At 36.3% G+C, this 25940-nt stretch overlaps 1 protein-coding gene across 5 annotated transcripts in view; it reads left to right on the forward strand.

The window, feature by feature from the left end:
* The window catches only part of LOC128871995 (J domain-containing protein), a 93884-nt gene that overhangs the window by 51462 nt on the left and 16482 nt on the right, over positions 1–25940 (forward strand). For all 5 annotated transcript variants that reach the window (XM_054114238.1, XM_054114242.1, XM_054114241.1 and 2 more), the window contains exon 3: positions 10708–10809. In XM_054114238.1, the coding sequence (XP_053970213.1) occupies positions 10708–10809 (102 nt within the window). The remainder of the gene's footprint in view (positions 1–10707; positions 10810–25940) is intronic.

Below are 25940 nucleotides of genomic sequence, written 5' to 3' on the forward strand. Positions count from 1 at the left end.
ATGTTTTTATTACAAAAATTAATTATTCAGTTTTAGAAAGGCTAAAGATATAATTTTTCTAACATAAAACTATAAAAGTACCCAACCTTTTATTTTATTAGCATACGTTTTATGTAAAAACTCACCCCAAGAAGAGAATGACTCTATAAATTTTCAAAAGCATTGCCGAGAAAAAACTTTATGAGCATTCACACCAATTTCGATTCTTTGGCAGTTATTTAGATGGCAGTTCAGCAAATGTGTTTTAAACTTTTACCCTTTTCTCTTAATTCTGTTAGTTTGGTAAAGCTCTTTTTTGCACCACTTGAAAATTACTTTCATTTCACCCTTAAAATTTTTACCGTACTTACTTTTTTTTTGCACTTTCAAATTCTAATTGTCAAAAAGTTGATTATAATTTTACCAACTACCCATCAATTTGCAAGCTTGCCACTGTGGTGATTCGTTATTTAGCGCTTAGCGTTCATTGATACAAGTAAATAATTGTTTGGCCGGTTTCTGGCGTGTGGTTTGTTGTTGTTCTACAAATGGAGGGACCTTCAGCTATAAGACGACTCCCAACGGCAAATGGTTTTTATGAGGAGCTTTTTCATAGCAGTAATACACTCCGAAGTTTGCCATTGCCTGCCGACATGCGACCGCTTGGTCTTGGTATTTCGTTTGATTTACAAAAACAAAATAATGGAAAACTACCAAGTAACGAAGCAAGGAAGACCCATATTATTTCATCCAATTTTTCACATTTATTCCTGTATACAGGGTGTTTTGACAATCATCAACTATAATTAATGATTTAATACGCTATAGATCGAGCAGCAAAAACGATAAGACTGATGGTCTTACCTCCAGCAAACCTTAACATTTTTGTTGATAGTCAAGCAGCGATGAAAGCACTGATCTTAACACGCATCAATTCAAGATGTGTTAAGGGGGAAGTCTACTGTGACAAGGGAAAAAACAGGCTTATTTTCCGGATTTTATTTCTAACAAAATATTGCTCGTACATAAAATCTATTTAAACTCTTATCTTTATTATATATTTAAGTTTTTGAAAAAAAAATTTTAAGTCAAAATATTCAAAATGGCCGCTGTGGCACTTCTGCAAGCGCAGGTCCGCTTTTCTTAGGTGCCTAAACGGTGTACATGAAATCTTACGTTTCGGTGATCTAAAACAAAAAAACAAAATATTGTTATCATATACATAGTATTGACTCTCGTCTGACGTAGGATTATGTCGATAAAAAATTTTGGCGTTGAAAAAAAAATTCTTGAAATTTTTTTCTTTTTTTTGCCTAAAATTGATGTTATTATTGTTTATAACAATTTAACAAATAACGATATCAAAAAAATCCTATGTCAGACGAGAGACACTATTACAGAGAATATATAATTAAATTTTTAAGCTGATTCATTTATCAGAACTCGAGATATCGTGTACACCGTATACAAAAACTTAGTTTCGAGAAAAATGCGTTTAAAGTTTCAGTATAGCAGGTTCGCGCTTTGGAGCGCTTCGGGAAAAGGTCGAAATTTCAACGAAGAAAAATTTAGCCAGCTGTAACACATATTGTACCTTATTTAAGAGGGTTCAAAGTATTTTTTAAGCTAATAAAAAAAAAATCGATTTTTTGAAAAATTCACAGTAGACTTCCCCCTTAAGGAATGCAGGAGATCGCTCTCGCTCATCCAACAACACAACACCACACTTTGTTGGGTTACCGGCCACTCTGGGGTGGAGAGAATTGAAGAGCGTATGAATGTGCAAGAGAGGGCCCTGAGATTGATCTTCAGCGAGTGAAAGAGGTCAAAGATAAACTTAATATACATCGACATTGTACGATTTTCTGGCACCACCTTTTCAATCATCGTAATTAAGTCTTCCGTAGAGCTCAAAGAAAAACAAGATTTAATCGACCCTGGCAATATAGTCCTGGTGCAATAGTTTCAATATTTGCCCTAAATTTATTTTTTTGGAAAATAAAAAGTAAGACCTCAAATTATGTTCATGGCGGTCTGAACACAATTTACCAACATAAGACTTTCTTTCTAAACGAGCGATATGCGCACATGAATTTGAATTTTTTTTTTCTCTGTAAGTGGATGGGAACGATTGACTTAATTATACCGTCACGAAATATAGTGCACTGGATTGATTAAACTATTCAAATATAGATCCTTTACTTTTTTATAAACTTTCTCATATTCCTCTTGCTACTCATTTTTACTGAAACTTTTAACTGACAATTTTTTATTATGATTTGTAATAGATACAAGGTGGCGCAAAAGTAACCTTGCGATGTTTTTTGGCTGTAATTAAAAAAAAAATGAAAAACTTTGATTCTTCTTGTGGACTATTTTTATTTGGTTTTTTAATTTTTTTTACATCAAGTCGAGAATATGATGTCATGTAAACGGCCGCCGCCACAGTTGATTGCCATTTGAGCCCTTTTTATGGCATTTTCCATCACTTTGGCCAAAACTTCCGGCTATAGGTCCTCACATTCTTGACGGATATTGTCTTTAAGAGCTGCAAGAGTCTGAGGCTTGTTGACATAAGCCTGCGACTTCAAAAAGCCCCACTTCTGGAGCGGTCAAATCAGGCGATCTTGCTGGCCAGTGCAAATCGCCAAAACGGGAGATTAGGCGCCCGAGAAATGCATCCTTTAGCATATCGGTTGTGGCACGTGCAGTGTGTGCCGTTGCACCGTCCTGTTGGAACCACATGTTTTCCAATCTCAATTCATCAAGTTGCGGCAAAAAGAACTCGTTGATCATTGCTCTGTAGCGCTCACCATTCACAGTAACCGTTTGGTCCGCGACATCTTCGAAGAAAAAAGGTCCGATGACTCCTCCAGCGAAAACAGCACACCATACAGTGACTTTGAGCAAGTGTAATGGCTCTTCCTGGGTTACTGGCGGATTTTCAGTGCCCGAGAAACGTAAATTTTGGGGCCGAAAGGGGCCTCATCACTCATGATTACTTTTGATGAAAAACCATCTTCCTCTTGGTGGGGATTAAGGATGGCTTGAGCGTATGTTAGACGCGATTGGCGGTCAGCAGCTAACAGCTGATGCACCGTCTGGACTTTGTACGCAAACATCTTCAAATCTTGTACCAAAATTCGCTGTAAAGACCGTCGACTGATACCCATTTGCGTGGCACGTCGTCTGGTCGATGTCGACGGCGCTTCCATGACATCCTCGGCTACAGCAGCAATATTCTCTGCAGAACGGCTACTCCGGGGTCTGCCACGCCTGGCAGCATCTTGTGTTGTGCCAACCTCTTCGAGGCGAGCGGCTAAACGTCGCAGTGTTTCACCAGTAGGCGTTAGACGGCGAGGAAATCTTCAACGAAATTCACGTTGTGCCAAAGTTACCGACCGATTATTGGTCAAATAAATAGTCAGCAATATTCCGCGTTCTGGAGCAGTGTAGCGTAACATTGTTTATTAAAGTGTATTTCGCACGTGTTTACTACACAAATGTCAAAACAGAACTGACATTAGGGGCCAATTGCAAAATTTATAGCATTTTCTGATAGGAGGATTACTTTAGCGCCACCTGTTATAATTTGGATATGTGATTATGTACGTATAAACGTTTTTCCAATCAATGCATTCCTCAATATTCAATTATGCATAATTCGTCAAAATTTCTTATAAAAAAACCAACTAACTGGCAGGTAATGTTGATAATTTTATTACTGGTATTATTCCAGTCCATGAGGAATCAAAAGGATTTCTTATTTTACGTCCCAGTAACTAAATTAGAATGATTTGACTATTCCCTGCAGGGATATACCTACTTGTACTTGGATTTGACATTTATAGATGCGTATTGCTATGTATGTTGATAAGTAAGTAGAACAGCATTTGCATATGAAATGCTCTTCAACAAGATACAGATAAGAAGGCATAAATACATGTATTAAATTCCTTTTTGTGATTCGCTATATTGCGCTTGTTGTGGAGAAACAGGAAATGTCAATTTAGATCGCATTCATTTTTAAAGCAAGAATATAACATAAACTTATACCAAATCATCTACTTCTAATATTTTTTACAAATATGTAGACCTGAGGAGTTATGACCTCACTTACTTGAGTATATGTACATATGTATATATATACAGACATATGTGTTTGAATGATGTGACGGAACGAGGTGAGCAAATGAATGCAAACTTTGTTAGTAGCTGCCATGAGAAGTCAAATGCGTGGTAGAAGAAAATAAATGAAATAAAGAAAATAAAGGAAGTTAAGAAAATGTAGTGGATGGGAGAGAAAACATCTATAAAAAAGTAGTATAAAAACATATATAAGTATACACGCAAAATATGTAAGCTGTATGCGTGTTTTGGAGCAGTGAATCAATATTAAGCTTTAAGTCGTCATCGTCATGAGTCAGCTGGGAAAAACCTTCATAAAATTTATATTTTCTTCATTTCTAAGGTTCAACCGCTTTGAACATAATGGTACATACCCTCAAATAATATGAAAATGTACTTTATATATACATATACATATATACACACATTCAAATATATTTAAGCGCAATAAAAATATTTTACGAGTGTGAAGAGTAGATGCAGCTGCTTTGCTCCTTTTGTGGCCAGCTGGCATGCTCTGGGGCTGTTTGCTTTTATTGATGTTTCTAAGGTGGAGTAAATAAAAATGTAGAGAAAATAGAAAGAAAAGAATGCGAAAAATCATCATCCTTAAGGTCCATATGTATACATGTACTTCGTCTGTATCGCTTGTTTGTGCTTATTTCGCACACTTCGCAAACTTTTATTGTTTTGGATGTACTATCAGGAATTTCAAAGTTGATGTAACTCTGCACATCAAATCAAAAGCAGACTGTGCGAATTGAGTAAAAATAAATATTGGAATAAATCTGTGGAGACGCAAAGATTTTCTAGTTGCTCTTCTTTGAAAAGATTTTTGACTTGGGCCTCGTAAATTGAGTTTATGGAAATGCTGCAGTTGTTAGTCTTTTAAATGCAAATAGACAAAGCAATAACAATAATGTGGGAGTATCATAAACAAAAACAAAAAACAAAACCAATTTATTTAAAAATGTGGATACTTATTGTAAATACTTGTTGGCTCAAGTTGGGTATCATTTTGCTCGGTAACCACTCCAGTTGCAATCTATTTTTTAACAAAGAGCACTTTAGAATTGTATGTATTGTCTTGCTCTAAGCGGTCATTATTATTTATTTGTTCAAACATCTCATTGTTTGGGAGGCACTTACACAACTTGCTGCAAGTCAAATCTTTACACTGTTTTAATAAGCTCTTATACTATCGTACTCTAAATTAAAGTAGAACTGATAGGTACACTAAAATCGCAATATCTCGAGAACTATTATAGACACCATAAAATTTTTTTTTTCAAAATAAAGGTTAAATCATAAGGAATCGTTACGTGTATAACAGAAAATCTAAAAAACTGGCCAAATCAACTAAAAATGTATTCAAAAATTTTTTTTGAATTTTTTTTGGTCAAAATTTCGAAATTTTTTTTTTAACATAATACTAATTTAAACTACTTATTTGTTTCTATATTGTCTGTAAATTGCATTGAAATCCATCCAACGGTTCAAGAAATATTGATTTTTGAAAAAAACACGGTCCCGATTTTCAACATGGCGTAGATGACTCAATTTTGAAAATGTTTCAAAATCCTTTTAGGCTCGAATGTATCTTACCTAGAACTAATATTTCCCAAAGTTTCAAAGAAATCGAAACACCACTTGCAAATCTCATATTTTCTGACGGAGTCTTACCCATATGTATTACTATTACTAAAGGAAATTTCTTATGAAATGGTAGGAATTCAGCAGAGCCGCTTTTTGAAGATCATAGATAAGGTGCTTCTCCAGTTTGAGCTTCTTGAGGCTTACCGCCAGATTTACGTGAGGAGACCGTAGGCCGATATGATCAGCGGCAATATAAATACCTTTCTGAGTTTCCACTGCCGCTTGATGTCAATCCCCTCTACTATCCCCTACTATCTATATTATTATTATTATTATTTTATTTGTTACAATTACATTTATCAAAAATATAATCAGCCCTAGCAAATAAGGCTATTGGCTAAAGCATTCAACTTTTGACAAAGAATTCATTTAATCGTTCGGCGGCCAACTCTCACTCTGAGTTCTCTCTTCTTTTATAGAGTACCGCGAAGGGCCGATGCTTCGCGAATAGTTTATTAATGATTGAGGCTCTTAAGGTTAATATCTAGCAAGCCATTTGTGGGATAGAGCCAGAAACCGTCACCTAAGTATTGAAAAATTGGTTTCACACGATGCGCTACTACGCAGCTAGCCGAGGCAGCCACATGAATGAAATCGTAATCTATAAATAATACGAAAGTTCGTTCTTTCAAATAAACCGATATAACCGATAACAACACTGCAGAAAATTTACTTTTGTTCATTTTTTCGAGTCATATATAAGATTTCATAAAAACTTAATAACTTGTGGGACTTAGACATTTTCTAACTTGTTTTTGTTTCTTACATATTGTCAGCGGGCTTATTTTTCTCATACTTGCGATTCAACAAAAAGTAAAGCGTTTAAGAAGTGTCAAAAAATCAATTTAACTGCCTGTCAGAGCGTGTGTCTGTCGAAAAACTTTGTAGCCAACAAAACAAGTTTCTCAAAACAGAACTTAATTATGTGGTATAATGATGAAAGGCAGGCGAGCCAAGATCGAGAAGGCTAACAAAGTATGGCAGCAAGTAAACAATGCAAAGCCTGTAAACACAAGCGAAATACCCAAGCGGCTGACATCGACTGGCTAAGTAAACAAAATATTACACACCGGCAACAATAAAAAAAATCACTCCCTTGCTCAAACGGTGCAAAGTTCTTAGAAGGTTACAACTGACAACAATGAATGCATCGTCCCCAAGCGTAAAAAAGAGAAGAATTGTCCATACAACGGCTCGACGGTTCTCGCAAATAGCTTGATTGCAGTTACAATGTCCAGTTAATTTCCTACTGCGTGCAAGCCTTCTACTTCTACTCCCAGCTAAAACCAATTTCACACATTCTTTATTTGTTTGCCTACCCAACAAAGTAGGTTATCCGGAAGCAAAGTGCACCACAAGTATGGTATGTGTGGGAATTGTGTTTGTATTTGCAGGGTAGAGAAGAAAAACAAAAATTATCATTATGCACTTAAGGCTTTAAATCTGGCTATAAAATGCGCCGGGGTGCTCTTAACTTGTAAAACCCCAAGGATATAGACACGAATATGGCCCGTTGGCTTGCATGAAGCGATACTTGAAAGCAGCATTGCGTGTTATTGCAGTGTACTTATGTGCTTATAAAAATATATATGTACTTACATATAGGTACAAATAATAATTTCTTAGGCATTTGTGTTACTTATACATTTATAGAGCATGTGCTTCAGTATTAGGCCGAGTGGCTTCCCTTAAACGATCCACTTAACAACAGTACATTACATACTCAAACTCTCAGAACTTCAAAACAAGTTTAATTACATTATCATGGCTAGCACACGGAATGTAAAATAGCACTTCATCCGGAAAAGCTTAAGTGGGATTTATCTTTTATGAATAGCAACAGCGACAGCGGCAGCAGAACTCAGGAAATTAATGGCGGTCAGTGGATTAAGGATTGACGTTTTACAATATATAAATATGTGTATATACATACATATTTACATATTTGTAACTACTCTAATTAGAAATGTATTGCTGATTTGATGCCAGAAGTTTACGCTTGTTGTCCTTTCTATATTTCAGAATTCGTTATTTACTGTATTTACCGAGGAAGTGAGAAGTTGTCTCTTCGGTTTTATTGTTGTTAAAACTTCTTTAAAAATACACATCTACTATAGCTTCCGCATATAATTATATAAGTTTCCATGTTTGTGAATTTTTCGATATTCGAAAATTCATTGAGATAACATGAGACGTGATACGGTCGATTACATAGTCGCACAAAAAAAATAAAAAAACTTCAAAATGCGATATCTCAGTGAAAAATTAAGATATTTGAGCAAACTGAACGGCATTTAAAAGAGGAAGACTTATAATTTAAAATACCACGTCTACTTTTTTATGAAGGGCAAAATCTTTGTAGCTACATAACCTCAAAAATGGGCAAAAACAGCGTTTTTTGCACTTTTAGGTTAGGATATCTCAAAGTCCTGACGTGATGGAGCAATTTAAACCCCGGATTCGGATTTTACGCAAAAAATTACTTCGGAAATGACACTACACTTTTATAGAACATTCTGAACCCATTTTTTTGCAGACCTGTGTAATTAATTAATCTGAGTAATTACTTTTCCTAACTGGAAAAAACATACAAAAATAGTTTTAATCTGATATTTTGACTCTTCATTATTTTTTATAATCACCATTAATTACAATATACGAGTATATGTATCTTTAATTCGTAGCTCCACTCTTTTAGAGCAGCCCCTAAAATCACCCTTGTAGCTTCTTAAGATCTAAGTTATTCGCGTGAATTATCTATGCATGCTACCGCAGACTTTTCTGCTAAAATTTTTCCGAAATTTTTGGAAATATCAATCCAGAAATCACTTAGTGACACATCTGGCAAAAATGGTGGCGGACGATTTCTTCGATGCAAGAAAGCGCAATTTGGCCTGGCCTCAACAGGAGGATTTGTTCTTTGTGGACTACATGGCATATACTGCTATTTAGTTTTCCCGTCAAAAATATAAAATCAAGTTCCGTCTCTTGTTGCGATCATATGTACGAGTATTAGAATTGCTAGACTCTCCATTTTCGAACCTTTTTAGGAAATATTGAACAAAACAAACTTAAGTTTTTTTCTAACTCCATTCAAAACTCGTGTGACACATCGAACATATTTATTTATTTTTTTTTTCTTCACAGTCTGAAATCTATGATACACAAATGGTCAAAGGGAATGCTGGGCTTATTTCATCTATATTCTGAAACTCATTGAATACTTCCACAGGCTTAACTTGGTGTCGAAATCCGTAAAGTCTCACATGGCGAATTGCCTGCTGTTTTAGTAGAGGAGTTTCTGCTGGCCCTCCATCAGTAATTTTATGTTTTCTTGTTTCGATTCCTATTTTGCGCAGATTTAGAATAAAAAGTCATACGATTTTTGGTAAACAAATATAATTTTTTATTTTTCAAACTCCTATAAAATTTCATAAAACTAACGAAGTTTGTTTTCCCCTCGTACTAGTAAACTTTGTGAAGACTGCCGCTCCTTTTGGCAATTTGGCAGCAATTTACATATGTACATATACTTTTTTCCAGAAAGAAATAACTTGGTCCCTATGAAATGGACCCCAAATAATTTTAAGTTTTGGGGACTAAGTGAGATGGATTTTGGCCGTTTACTCATCTTCTGCAGAGGTCGGTGCCATTCTAGCGCAAGTCGTGTAAGCCTTAAAATAAAGACATATCTTTCCTGCCCGATAAAAAGGGTAGCCTGACAGGGTAAAACGACACCTCCGTCAAATTTTGAGACAATCGTTTAAATGGTCAATCTACCAGGTTAAGTGCAAGTAACTGTAGAGAGAGCTAAGGAATTATGAAGGCTCACTCCTTTGAAATTCGAGCATTAAAATTATTATTCCGAATCAAGATCCTTGCTGATCGGGAAAAGTCTAAGCATTCCTTTTAAGCGTCTCTCTTAAAAAAGGGTTGAAATTAAATAAACACTAAACGTAGTTCTAAATCTTTCGTTATTGCAAATCAGGCTAGGCCTTTGAATTTTGGAAAGAAAATTAAAGTTAACCGCTATGCTCCAATCGTGGAACCATACGGCGTGAAGTCTTATGAGTGATTTAAAAATAAAAAGGCACTTCCTTTCAAATTATTCTTACAATTAATGCTCAGCAATTCCTCATAAGGCTGTCGCTAAACCATATTATTCTTCCAGTTCAGTCTCTCATGCAAGAATAATGCCAAGAATTTTCACATTGTTTGCACGTTCAAATCCAATAGCGATCGGGCTTCTTACATAATTTTATAACTTCTGATAGTGAAATAAATTTTTCTCAGTTTTCTCGCATCGAGCAGTCCACCTTCATATGTCGAAGAGTTATACTCATCAACAAGCCACTTCGAGTGTCAGCAAGAACTTACATATTCTATTCAGCTGCGAACTATTGACTCCTATTACGCTGAAAGAGAAGAAACTGCGATCTCTGGTTGAGTATGATCATGCGAATATTGCCATGCATGTGACCAACATCTGGCTATTATAGTCAAAACCGAGGGCTCAGTCCTCGTATATATCTCCATTCAGGAGGTGTATGATAATGCAAATAAATTTATTTGTTTTTATGTGGTATTCGTCAGACTAAGCAGATATACTTAGAGTGGATCAGCCACATTCTCCGCCAATCAATAAATTTCCGCTTTTATGTAGAATTATAAGGATAATAAAAATTGTAAAGTGGGTAAACGCATCTCATAGTTACCTTTTTACAAACTTTTACTACTGGTATTTACTTATATACTATGCAACATAATTTAGACGTTTACATTCATAAAGCTTTCGAGTGCAATAGTTCTCAACATAGACATTGTTCTTAATATGATAGACATATAAATCACATATAATTGTATACCACTTTTTAGTATTATAAATATTGATTCCTATATTATACATTAAACTTTTTTTATTATACATTAAACATTATTTTTCAGGTTGAGCAAATTCAGGCTGAATACAAAATTTTGGCTCTGCAGTTTCATCCGGATAAAAATGACGGCGATAAAGATGCTGAGGCTAAGTTTCAAAAACTAAAGGTAAATAAAACATTATAGCTTCAAGCAACATAAAAAAAGTGTTATGCAAGTAATGCAGCTGTACTCAAATATATTTTATTTCTAAAAGAAGCTACATTCGATTGAGTAATTGGGAGCTAAAGTGATTCACTGTCTACATATATGTAGCTCTCATAACTCTTTATCAAGGTTAGGCATAATGCACAAAAAAATAAATAAAATTCGCGTTTCACTATCAGTACTTCTTCAGTGATAGTTAAAACACGAATTTCATCATCACGGAACCTTTAGTGACTGAAAATCCTTGGTGATAATTATAATTTATCATTACATCTTGTAACAGCAAGAATATATGAGCTGAAGCAGTACATGGAAATGTTTTCAAAATAAACAATAGTTTTGAATAGAACCTTGTAATTATACCGCAACCACAGTAGGAAAACATAATTAATTAAAAAAAAAAAAAAATTGGTAAACAAATTCAGAAAGTGTGGTTGACATCAGACCATTAACCGGCTCTCCGGCAATTTGAAGGAAACAAATTTGAATGATTTGCTGACGTAACAGGGAATACGAGAGCGATTTGTTTACGATGAAACTGAGATTATGTTGGCATTATATATAAGAAAAAAAAACCACTACTCGCATTACATCGTTGCGTCTCAACAACGTCTGATTGGAAGAGCGTCAAGGTCTGATTATTCGCACAACTTCAGGAAACTTAAGGCTGCAATCATATATAGGAATCAGTATTTCTTAAAAAAATATAACATTACATATTCAATTTTCTTATCTATTTATTATTTCAAGCAGTCTGTTAATCGTTCAGTGGCTTTACACAAACTTTTTAAATTTGAGATTAATTGAATCGCTTTTGAAATATTTGATTAGTAAGATTTTTAAAATTTTTCATTGAACGAAGCATTGCTCTTCTGATGCCTTTTGATATAGATCATATACCGATTGTCGTGTGTTTCACCTGGAAAAAAATTGGTCTTAAGGTCTGACTTGAGAAACTAGATAACTTCAATCCCAACATTAGTAAAATACTTTCTAAGGGGCAGTTTAAAAATTTGGATCCAACGAAACCAATTCATTGAACGACATGACACAAGCAATTTGTAATGGATTAACATACATAGGTCCACTCAGAATAGAGAAAATATTTATTTTGTGTGAAACTTAAAGTTTTCAAGAAATAGGTTATCAAAGCGAACGTTGTAGAAGTTGTTAAAATCCCACAATTAAGTTGGAAATACCAAGTTAAGTTGTATCTTATTTCTGTGTGGTTTCACTTGTCCCAAATATTGGTTACACTACGAGCTTTTGGATTGAGGATATTTACCTATTGAAAACCTGAAGAAAGTCAGGAACTTTGGGAAACACTACTAAATTAAAGCTTTACAAACAAGCATGCCATGGAATATACCTGTAATATATAAAGAATTCGGTAACTAGGCACATATTGATGCCATCCCCATGCGTTGTAAATATATATGTGACAAATACACGGGAATGGTTAAGATAAAAAAATAAATAATTAAGTACCATTCATAAAATAACATGAAATTATTAAGTGGTTTACATCGACCTTTTTTCAATTTTTTACTACCCTTTCAGAAATAGGATAAACTTATGCCCCTCTTTCCCTTTCATACAAAATCAGTTGCCAAACTTTTCATAACCTTTTATTATTGAATCATGCATTTATTCGATTTTGTCTCAGTTTTTATTTCATATCGAGAAAAGCATTGCTATATTTGTACGCATGTAGGCAGCGCTACAGCGTAAGACCTACAAAAATTATTCCCTTAATTTTACAGCCCAGCGAATCAAAGCTACTTTTTGTATTTAAACGTCGCCATTTGTTGTAGCGCACCAATTGTTGGTATTTTCGTAAAAGCGGATTAATTTACACTGCAGATGGTATGGAGAAGAGTAGGATCTTGCAAAGATATCAAAGTTAAAATGAACGACCAAAAGAAATGCACTGCAAATATATTATAATTTTCCAAGAAGTACTTATATAGATAAATTATTGTTATACAAAAAAAAAATCCTGTAGATTTTATATATTTTTGGATAATGGAACATCCCGATTGTCAGGGCTTATTACTATTTATTATTTTCATAATAATATAAATATATGCTTTTCATGCAGGTCTGTAAAAATAGTGCAGTTGTGTAGTAATACCAGCATTTGAAATGCCACTTCACAAAATTTTCAGAAAAATGTAAATACAATACAAAAGACTCCTAATATTTCGATAGTTGTGTTAATTTCCGGACTTATGCAAAACGCATTCAACAGATTTTTATCTGACAGTTTAAAATTTATGCGAAGTATGCATAATTTGAACTTAAGAAAGCGTTTGAAATGAATAGGCAGAATTCTGCTGCCAAATCGCTGATGACGTGCAGCCGAAGTTACTCTCACACCTTTCATCGACAAATAGGGTACTCTATCATGTTTGGCTCAGCTCCATATTCTTAAGCCAGATTCTGTGAAAAGTTAAAGGCAGCGCGATGTAAATTTAAACTATAAACGGTAAATAAGATGGTGACGAATTGAGTTGGATATCGCTGCAGTAAAGAAGGAATAAAGCTCGACTAGTTCGGTTTGAAACAACAACAGCCCATGAACTAAAAGAAAGAAAGGTCATGTTGAATTCGGGTTGGACCGGTTTTTATATACCCGCGCAATTTTTAGTAAAATTTCATTTGGACTAGCTATTCGTTTCTGGAATCAAACAAACTCTTAGACAATGAAAGTTTTAGCTTGTAATATCAGGCGGACGGGATAAAAGGCGATATAGAGAAGACCCCATTTTTCTCTATCCTCAGATTTTGCCAACGTAATACCAAAGTCAACACGAATATTATATGTACTACGAACTGAACGAAAAGATGATCAGAAAATTCAAGACAAGATGTGAGAATCTGTCGGAATCTGCAGGAATATCAAGATGTGAACAATATCGGACAGCGAGGAATGCAGGAAATGTAGCAGAGCTCAAGGGCAACTGTAGAGTATCTCCTTTGCGAATGTCTTGCGATATTCAAACCACGCTTACAATATCTGGGGGCACGAAAGTTTGAAGGATTGGCATTTTTCAAATAATATTTTCTTGATTACGTCATTTGTACCAAATTTGAGTAATTTTGCTCCATTTGTAACAGAGACCTACAGTTTGCTTTTTTTTTAACTAAGCTTTTATAGAAGATGGGCGTGGTTACTGGCCGTTCTCGCTCAGTTTTAGCATAAACATCTTTCTATTAAGGTAAGTTACCTTCCTAAGGCTCGCAAAAATATCTAAATTTATTTTCGAATTATAGTTTATAACATCGGCCAGCTTAACATAGATACAAGGTGGCGCAATATTAATCACCATATCGGAAGAATTATAATTTTTGGAAATGGTCTCAGATGTCAATCATACTTGACACTTGTGAATTAGGCAGTTGCATTGATACAAATGGATACTTATCCTTAAGCTTATGGGGAATGTTTTTTTTTATTTTGTGAAAAATGATTCAAACAAAAAATTTTTGATCAATTTTGCGCCACCTTGTATCTGATGTTTCTGTTTACATATATCCCGATTCCATATGCTGCAAACACATCCAACCGGTGTGTAATAAAATTATAATACCCTTGTGCACAAGTGTCCGCTGGTATAAAAAGGAATTGCTTTAAATCGTGAACTATTATCTAATGAGGTCTTTTGCATCCTTCTCAGACTTACAGGTGAGATAGGAAGGCTATCACCACTTCCATATTACGAATAGGAGAAGGGTCTAAAAATCTATAATGCGGAGCTGAATTATATAAAAAATTTTTCGAAAGAATTCAAAAGTGTCGTCAAGTCTGTAGCAGTTCTTTAACAACACTTTTGGTTAAGGCATAAATTACGCGCTAAATGCTATCCGCGCATCTAGAAAAAAACACTTTATTGAGACAGAACTACTAGTACGATTTCGTATCTGGAACATAATGCGAAAATCTCTTTCGAAGATACTACGAAGATTTAAAACCGGAGCTTTTGTTCGAATTTCCTAAAAACATCATCTGATAACTCCGTGGCCTCTTCCTTTATGATAATTTCTTTATCAATTTTTCATGAGAGAAATTAGACACATATTTTTTTGCAACCTTAAACTAACATATGTTCTGATTATTGTCCTAACTGCAAATAAAACTTTACCTACATTCGCACCCTATTATCTACATTTTACAATTCTGCAGAAAAGAATTCACATCCACTGTCCGTACATGTCCGCCCACCATTGTTCATTTGCACTAAAAATAAATTACCACCACTTGCAAATGTTTCAGGAGCAATGCTTGTACGTCAATCACGCAAACAGCTTGCATGTGAACGACAGACGGCGAGTGCGTTGGCATAGCCTGAACAGATGTTGGTATGTCACTAACTCGTTTAAAACTTCACATAAAGCCACCACTGAAAGCTGATTGAAGCACAAAGAAACACTCGCACAACAACATTTCACATATAGTAGATGCGTGTGCGTGTATGCCATTTTATGCAACTCGTGCTGTGCTACTTTATTTATTGCGCCCGCCGTACAAAATACAAATTACATAAAGTAAAAGTTTTATAAAGGCGCATGGATATGGAGAAAACAAAAAGAAACATCAAGCAGATTAAAAATGCATGCAGCATTTGTCGCATATACATACACAAATATATATAATATGTAGGCATGTAGGAATATGGAAAAGTAAAATTCATGAAAAGCACGCACAGCAAATGAGAAGTTAAAACTTACAAAGTAAAGCTTATTTTTTTAGTTTTATTTTATTTACTTAGTTGAAAAATCATGCAATATACACTTGGGAATTAATTCCGTAGGCTAGAGGTACAACTTCACAATACACTCGATTATATCGCCATAGTACGAGCTGGTTCGTGTGTGCTTATACATTGCGTGCCGAAATTGCTGGTGTAGGTTTAAAAACGAAAATAACGAATTTACCGAAGTTTACCTAGTCTCGCACTTTTTCCCGTGCAGGCGTATATATGTCTGTATAACTGTAGGAGTTTTCACCACCTACTGTGAGTTGCAACACAAAATGCAACCACAACACTCAACAGCGCGTGGTAGGCTAGAATGTTGCACGAAACGCCATGGCGTATGCGTAATGGCTAGGATACATACATTGTCACGTACATATTGGGTGAATTCAAATGTTCTGCATGTTTCACGCTACACATGTTTCGTGAGTCATATCTCACAATGCAACGAGTCATACTAACTATACAATGATGCAAAGGTGACGTAACGCTTACAAAAAGTTTTTATGTGTTGCAGCTTTCCAAAATAAAGCTAAAAAAAATTGTATACATTCTTCAATATCTCTGCGACCAATATGGTATCGAATGCAACAGCAAAGCGTTGATTCCAAGTATTTCGGACTTCATTCGTATCCTTAAAATCATGGAAATCTTCGAGTCTGACTGAAAGGTGGACACTTATTCCATTGCCCAGGAGTTAAAAATTATTCAGATAACTATCTGAAACCATTTCCATAAGTTCGAGATAAGTATTTTAACTTCATCGTCAAATTAAAAGGAAAAAAGCTTGGGAACTTTTCATTTCACCTAATATGCACGTAAATTTAGCAGTAGGGGAGGGCGAATGCAAAATATTGAAACGAGAAGCCGCCCATCTACATGTAACTCTTTTTGGTAGCACATCCACACATTCAACCACATAAAATTGTACAGAAATTTAACACGCACATAAAATTTAAGTATCGGTCGGGGATTTTGAAATAATGGCCTTTTTTAAACTCATATAAGTTTATTGTAAGTAAAAAACCTAACTAAGTGTTTTCAAAGGAAACACTTTATCTAACTATCCGGTAGAAGTTATTTGAGGACATATTAAATATTAAATTTTAAACCCAAGTATTAACCACTAGGGGACGCTGGTGTCGGCACATTTAGCAAAATCGTACTTATTATTCAATTCGGCCCCCACTTATAACCCAATATGAGTTGTGACATAACAGATCATATTCCAAAATTTCGACCCAGTAGTGGTTGCAGAGGTCGAAAATTTTCAGGAAGAGGAATAATAGTGGAACAAGGTAAAGTGAGGGCCACAAATTGGAGGAAGAGGTAGACCAAACATCGAGCAAAGCACTTATTAATTTTGCAGTCATTTGAAATTGATTCAAAACTTTTATGAGCTTTATGAGCAGAAAAATTCTAAAAATTTTGGGTAAAATTTTGAAAATTTTGAAAAAGTGTGTACAAGGTTTAAAACTTATAGAGGAGTGTTTATAATTTTAAAAAATTTTTAATGAAATATGAAATTAGCAACTTTCACCTCAAAGTGAATCAAATATTTGTGTATCGCACTATAAAACGTTACAATGATACAAAACGCTATGGAGGTAGACCAAAAAAAAACCGCAACAACGCCAGAAATGGTTCGGAAAGTGAAGGCTCGACTTGAACGAAATCCACGTCGAAGTGGAAGGAAAATGGCCAAAGAACTGAAAATATCGCAAGACAGCATTCGACGTATATTGAAAAATGAGCTCAAGGTCAAGGCTTACAACTTCCAAAAAGCACACGATCTTTCACCCCAGCAAAAAAAAGTTCGGTGCGAAAGAGCCAAGGAGTTGTTGCGATTGCACGAACGTGGCGAATTTCCTAACATTGTGTTTTCTGATGAAAAAAATGTCCCAATTGAGCAGTTCATAAACACTCAAAACGATCGGGTTTACTTGGCCGAACGCTCATACGAGAATTTGAGCCTACGTATGGTCACTCAAAGCAATTTCCCATCATAAGTAATGGTTTGAGCCGCAGTGACCGGTGATGGACGCTCTCCAATCGTTTTTATCGAGCCTGGTGTCAAAGTGAATGCGACTTATTATCGGGAAAATGTTTTAGAAGCTGCTTTAGAGCCGTGGGCACGCAAACATTTCGGTCATAGACCATGGACTTTCCAACAGGACTCGGCACCGTCTCATAAAGCTCGTGTGAACCAAGAATGGTTAAAAAATCATGTTCCACACTTCATTTCGTCCACACAATGGCTTTCGAATTCGCCAGACGCAAATCCGACGGACTATTCCATCTGGGCCATTTTGGAGAGCAAGGTGAGGACTAAAAAATATGCCAGTATGGATGCGCTGAAAAAAGCGATTATACGAGAATGGGCCAAAATACCTCAAGATCACATTCGTGCAGTATGCAACTCATTTTTTGACCGTTTGAAGGCTATAGTCAAGGCAAAAGGTGGTCATATCGAGCTAAAGTGAATATATCTTAAAATTGTAAATATGTTTGAACAATTTTGTCTTTGAAATCAATAAAAACTAATTTCACACAAAAAAGTTATGGTGTTTTGAATAGGTAACACTTCATATCGTTCACCCTGTATATGTATATATACGAGTAATATATTTGATCATTTGATTCCTATACGGCACATAGTCCCATATAATTTTATGGGTACATCACCTCAAATGTAAGAGAAATCAAATATTTTACTTATATTGGCACATGTTCCGACACGTGAGCTTGGAGGATTGAAATGGAATAGATCACATGAAAAAATTAAGTAGTATTAATTGGAAAGTATATTCAGCTTTTATACTAATGGTTAAATTTAATGCGGCTCGGGAAACCCGAAAAAGGTGTAGACTGCGTTAGGCTGGATGGTACGATCCTCGATAGAGCCGATATCAGTTACCCTTGGCTAATACTCTTATGAGCATTCGATTGCCTACGAAGTGTGGACATGACGCAGAAAGCCACAATAAGGTCCTCTTGCAAAACTGAAGGTTACTTTTTTAACGCAGAGTTAACTGTTTATGAAGGGTTCAATAACTATATATATAATATAATATAGTATATAACTAACTTGCTCAGCGAAAGGTTATTTATTTTGTGACTTAATTTGCTAGCTCTGTGACAGTAATTATTAATTACTCCATAGTAATTATTACATTTTAATTCATCTCTATAATTCCATTTTTTTGTGCAGTAAGCCTTCAATTTTAAATAGAAAATCGGAATCGAGACAAAGAGTTAGAAAACTAAAAATCCGAAATATTCGTATGATCGAGTCAGTTAACTTGGTGTCAAATTTAAACTCTACAACACATTCTCTGAGTTGAAAAGATAACAATTTTGCCTTGGGCTACTTAAACTTATGTTTGAATATTTAACCTCGGATATTCTGTTAGTGATCCAAGAGATGCTGGAATTATTTTCTAGAAAAAATCGAGATCATATAGAGCATAGAGAGCAACTCGTGTGACCATCAATGAGAGCCCTTAACTGGAAACCCCACCAACCTGGAATTTTGACGTTCATTCAAATTTCCACATATTCCTAACCTCAGCTAACTTACACTTGAATTCCTTAATACGGAAAGGAATGCAAATGTTTGGGGAATGGAAGAATGGAAGGGCACTGATTGAATACCCAGGCAAATGCAAGCATTACTGTTGAATGCATCACGTTAAAATTTGCTCCTTGCCAAATCTCTAAATGTAACTACATGGATCTGGAATACTTTTTGAAAGTTGAACTCCAAATTAATTTGATGGCTTTGAGGTATAATAGTGCATATGATCGTTCTGTGGGGCGAGATAAACGATAACTGCTCTAGGACGGCTTTGTTTTTTGATTTTGTTTTTTTTTTAGTGGGCGAGGTAGGGTTCAAAATGCCCTCCCACTTACAGCGACCGTCAACTGCGTCGTGTAGTGTGGCCACTAAAACGATCCCTCCTCTCTTTCTAGGGAGGTACCCTTCCTGGAACTGCTTTCTATATTACTTCAGGAGGGCCCAGAACGGCATCCATAAAGGACCAATTCTATTCATTCACGTCTGGGTCCATCATATTTGTAGCCATGCTATAGGCTCGTCTTCTTGGGTCTCTATCAGTGCGACTTCATTTTGTTGCACTGTGTCTAGGTCAATCTTTTCTTTCCGTAGTACGCTCTCGATGTATTTCTTTACCGTGATCCAGCTATCCTCGCGTTCGAGCATTTTGCTGATTATATTGCTCGGTGCGATGTCGTCGATCTACTCCCTGAGAATATTTCTTTCCGTAAGCTATCTGTTACAACTAAAACACGTGTGTTCAGCGTCATCGCGCAGCGCTTCGCAGTATATGCACTTGGAATCGGTTACATTGCCCATGCGGTATAGATATCTCCGAAAGTATCTGTGGGCCGAGAGCAACTGAGTTAAGAAGTAGTTCGCTTTCCCGATATTCCTTTGGACCCATTTGTCAATTGGTGGAATAAGACGGCCTTTGGAGTCATGTGATGAGTGTTACTTCGTCCCAGTTTTAAAAGCACGGCAGTAGTCTTGAAGGGGCGGCTATCATAGCTGAGTGGGCTTATCCGTGACTATCATGAATGGTTGATTCCGGATACGATGTCCACCATCAAAGGAAGCAACAAAATTATAAATTATAAAAAACGTCCTGCCTTTTGGCAGGCGAAAACAATTGAGAAAATCTGCTCCAAAGATTAAGTTTAAAAAAAATATCTACATTTCGGAGGCGGCATAAAGCTTTAGGTTTCCCCCACAAAATGGAGGGGCAGCACGCCTTGAATTTGTGCCTGAGCATATGCAGCAAAAATAAATCTCGATGCCTACGCCCTCACACACGCACACACATACACAAAAATGTGCATATTTTACTGCGTACGATTGGCTTGGAGAGTGGCCCACTCAACCACTGAGTACCAGTTTTTTTATATCAAGCGGAAAAAATACCAACTCTTTTACCCAAATTTGTAACGCATATGCAGATTTTTGCTTATTGAGAAAACAAATATTTTTTCAATACAAACCAAAAGCTCAAACTGACTATTTTTGGACAAAAAATTTTTTGCGGTTGGGTTCACTAATTTGCGTGCTCAGTGATGTGGAATTTAGTGGTTTCCTGCGTTCGTAATTTAGTCAGACGTTTCATTACAAAATCACGTACTCGTATGTGTGCATGTATGTAGAACAGAATAAACGAAAATGAAAATCCTCTTGAGACCGCAACCAGTTGTTGTCACACGTTAATTAATTATTTTTGTAGGCTCCAGGGATGGTATCCATGCAACATGAATTTAAATAAAAAAAGGAGGGATCACAATGTATGTAACCGCGCACACTTTAGTAACATTTTATTTGGGCTGGTAGTTAATTTTTAGAAGCAAACAATCTCATGGACAATGAGAGTCAGACGGACGGGTGGAAATTTAACTCCAACATGTGAAAAATGAGCGCGGCTTTTATCCGACCTCAATAATATTTATGTTGGATCTATATTAAATAGGGTGGGGAGCTATATGTGTGGGGAATTTTAATTCAGTCATTATCGAGATTTACCGAAAGTTACCCAATTTTTAAAATTGTAATTACATCGCATTTCGTTTCTTGGGCTCATTATTTGTGCCAAATTTAATTATTTTTGCATGATTTGTCATTTAACAGGGACATTTTGCATTTTGCTTTCTGAAAAGTACCTTTTTATGCCGGAGAGCAATATACATATATGGATAAATCGGTTCCTCTCTTAGTTCTAAGCGTTTTGGTGTATACATATAAACATATATATATACATATGTCTATAATTGTTTCTACATATATTTTATGTTGTTGCATACAACAGGTATGTGAACAAAATGGCAAATGCTCTTGGAAATGTGCGGGTCTAAAAATATTCATACATATTTACGTATACGAGTCCCTGTGTGTAAATTCATGTAGTTGTAATTGTAATTCGTAACTTCGAATCAGGTTAGCTCGTTAAGCTAATGACCTACTGTTTCCACCTTTGGACTATTAATTTTAATGTCATATAAAAATATGCAGTTAGCAAACACTCAGCACATTTTTTAAATACAAATATATGCATATATGAAGGGTGTTTTCTTTAGAGGTTAGGTTTTCAAGATGAAATAAAACGTATATAATTTAATGTTATGGCCAAGAATTTAGCTTAATTATAAAGATAAGGGTTTGCCATTATGTTTTAAAAATGATTTCGGGCAAGTGGCCGCCGCGGCTGGCTCGAATAAATTCCAGCCGAGAGGCCCAATTTTCGACCACTTTTTGCAGCAATTGGGGCCGTATGTCAGCAATAACGCGCCGAATATTCTCTTCCAAGACGTCAATCGTCTCGGGCTTATCTGCGTAGACAAGCGACTTCACATAGCCCCACAAGAAATAGTCCAGCGGTGTTATATCGCACGATCTTGGAGGCCACGCCACAGGTCCACGGCGCGAGATAATGCGCTCACCAAAAGTTTCCTTCAATAAATCGATTGTTGCGTTGGCTGTATGGCATGTGGCGCCGTCTTGTTGGAACCGAAGGTCGTCCACATCAACATCGTCCAATTGAGGCACGAAAAAGTCATTAATCATGGCTCTATAGCGCTCTCCATTGACTGTAACATTATGGCCGGCTCATTTTTAAAGAAATATGGACCAATGATTCCCTCTGCCCATAGAGCACACCAAACAGTGACTTTTTGAGAATGTAACGGCGTCTCAGCAATGGCTTGTGGATTACGTTCACTCCAAATGCGACAATTTTGCTTATTGACATACCCATTCAACCAAAAGTGAGCTTCATCGCTGAACAAAATTTTCTTGTGAAAATCGGGATCGGTGGCCATCTCGTTTTGGGCCCATTCACCGAACGTGCGACGCGCTTGATGGTTGTTCGGCTTTAATTCTTGCACGAGTTGGATTTTGTAAGCCCGCAAACCAAGATCCTTCCGCAAAATCTTCCATAAAGTGGATGGGCACATCTCCAATTGCTGCGCGCGATGGCGGATGGACTCATTCGGGTCTTCTTCGATACTCTGCTCCACAGCAGCAATAGCGTCTTCGGTGCGCACTGTACGACGTCTCTGAGGATGCGTATTATCCACTAGAGCAAACGTGGTGCGAAACGGATCCATGGTTAATCGAATTAGTGACTCTGATGGACGATTATGTCGACCGAATATTGGACGCAGCGCGCGATGCGTCGCGCGAACCGAACCATTATTTTCGTAATAAATTTGCACGATTTGCAAACGTTGTTCAGGTGTAAGTATATTCACTATGAAATGGCAAACCAAACTGAGCATAAATCAAGTGACAGCTGTCAAAAAGACCATCTACGAAAAAAGTAGTGCCAACTTGAAAACCTAACCTCTAAAAAAAACACCCTAGCTTCCAACTATTACATTTCAATTGAATTTTTATTCAGGACAAGGAATTTTTATTCCCTTTTTCCCATTCCTTTCATAATTCGGAGAAACTTCGTATGCTGCCAATTATTTGGCAACGAGCTTTGCGAGCAACGGGGTTTTGTGATCAAAAATGTTTAATTTATTACTCGATCGAGACAGTTGTATTTAAATTTGGTCTATAGAGCGAATTTTGTCAGTACACTAATAAATGATAAAACTAGCCGCAAATACTTTTATGAATTATGCTCATTAACAAACAGGAAATTAATTATTATATCTTAAATAATGATACATTGCATTTTACATTCAATTATAATTAATTATTGTTTGCCGTTCTATTCAGGTTAATTGCAAATAATATTTATTTGAAAAATTACTGCGTTTTAGTGAAGTTTTGCACATTCCATTTCAGTGCATGGTCAGAATTTGCAAAAGCCATTAAATGGTATGTGGTTACATATTTATGTGTGCACATATACGTTATGTGTCCGTATCGCTGTAAATATTTAACAATTTTCATGCTTCAATATCATCATCATGGTTACTATAACGAAAAATAAACCACAGCTCAATTCCAGTTATTTAAAGCAAAACCAAATGAACTTTTGTTTTTGGTAAGCAAATTTATTTATTTTTTTCTTCTTTTGTATTTTGTTCGCGTGCATTCATGTTTAAAAAGAAAATCGATTCAACAACAACAACCACAAAGTAGTATCTAAATGTTTCCTAAGTGAGAAGAAAAAATAAAGTAAAAACAAAATCGAAATAGAAATTTAAGCGAAATGTGAAATTCCATTTCATGTATGAGCAACATCAGCAACAGCAATAGTCCAGCGCTGACCTAAATATTCAGTGAGAAAAGCGCTAATCGATTATTGCTTACCTGTTAGAAAATTTTCAGTTAAAATGCCAACTCACAGTGTTCACACACGCCAACATTAAGGCACGCTCGACAACAAAGATAGTTCGCCGAAGGTAATTACTTTTGTGCTCTTGCCTTCATAAGAATGTAGTCCTTAGTGTACCCTATGATCAGAAAGTACCGGGAATGTTTAAATAAAACAAATCAGGGCTAAGTTTCAGCAAATTTTTTTTATCTCCTTCAAATGACCCATTTGAAGCAACACACATGTGCCAATGTTTAACCCAGCCCTCCACGCACCCCTGGTAGGCCGACGAAGGGATGGTCCTCAGGTCCTTCGTCTCATTCTCTTTGATCTTCTCTATCGACTGAAATCTCCTTCCACAAAGTGGTAACTTTAACTTGGGAAACAAAAAGAAGTCGCACGGGGCCATATCTGGTAAATACGGTGCTTGCTCGATGGTATTTACTTGGTTTTTGGTCACATAATCCTACACAATTTTGGCTCGGTGCGATGACGCGCTATCATCCTGCAAAATTCAAGAATTGTTTTCCCTCATTTCCGGCCGTTTGCGACGTAGAGCATCTCTCAAACGCTTCAAAACGGATAAATACGAGGGGGGATTTTTATATGTCGGGATTAGAGAACAAAAACAAATTTTAATCATCGAAAATCACTTTATTGTTTTTCAAAATATTCTCCATGAAGATCTATACACTTTTGCATGCGTTTGAACCAATTGTCGAAGCACTTTTGCCACTCTGAATGCGGTACCTCCAAAACATGCATTCTGAATGCCGCAACCGCTTCTTCAGGTGTCGAAAAACGTTGACCTCTCAGTTTGTTTTTTACGTACGGGAATAAAAAGAAGTCATTCGGTGCCAAGTCAGGACTATACGGCGGATGACCCATTAATTCGATGTTTTGGGTGCTCTAAAATGCAGTTGCTTGAGCCGATGTGTGAGAGCTCGCATTGTCCTGGGGAAGAGTGATCCGTCTTTGGCGATTGGTTTTCCTAATTTCTTGGAAGACAACTGGCAAACAAATGGTTGTGTACCACTCAGAATTTACTGTCCTGCGTTGTTCTAGTGGTACGGTTGCGACATGTCTAGTTTTTCCGAAAAAACAGGCGACCATTTGCTTGGAAGTGCTTCGTGCGCGAACAACTTTTGTTGGATTTGGCTCATCTTGAAACACCCATACAGTCGACTGCTGTTTACTTTCGGGATCATACGCGTAAATCCATGATTCATCACCTATCACGATGTCATAGACGTGTTTCGAAACCCCCCGATCGTATTTTTTGAGCATTTCCTTCGACCAATCGACACGAACCTTTTTTTGAGCGATTGACAAATTGTGTGGGATCCAACGCCAACAAATTTTTTTGACAGTCAAATGTTTATGCAATATTGAATGTATGCTGGTCACACTAATGTCTAAGATTGTCTCAATCTCACGATAGGTCACATGACGATCTTGCAATATCAGTTCGCGCTCAGCATCAATGGTTTTCGGAACAACAACTGATTTTGGACGACCTTCACGAAATTCGTCTTGGAGTGAACTACGACCACGATTGAATTCACCATACCATCGATAAACACTGGTCCTTGATGGAGCTTCATCGCCAAAAAATGAATTAAGTTCATCCATGCAATGTTGCTGAGTTAATCCACGTCGAAAGTTGTAAAAAATAATCGCACGAAAATGTTAACGATTTAATTCCATTTTTGGACCGAGATGAATCTTTTAAATTACTGTAAACAACACAAATAGCGCTGGTATTTCAAAACGTTGTGAGTACGTAAAAGCCAAAAAATGTCAAACTTTGCGATTCAGCTGTCAGTTGCCAGATTGCAACACCAGGGTTGCCAAGTCCCGACATATAAAAGGCACCCCTCGTAATATTCTTTTTTGACTGTCTGGGTCGATGGAAGATACTCATGGTGCACTTGGCAATCGAAGAAAACAGTCAACATCACCTTCCCGATACTTTTTGATCGTACGGTATATGAAGCATTATTTTACAAATCGAACACCTTTCTTA

Source organism: Anastrepha ludens, chromosome 2 (genome assembly GCF_028408465.1).
Source record: "Anastrepha ludens isolate Willacy chromosome 2, idAnaLude1.1, whole genome shotgun sequence".
NCBI lineage: Eukaryota > Metazoa > Arthropoda > Insecta > Diptera > Tephritidae > Anastrepha > Anastrepha ludens.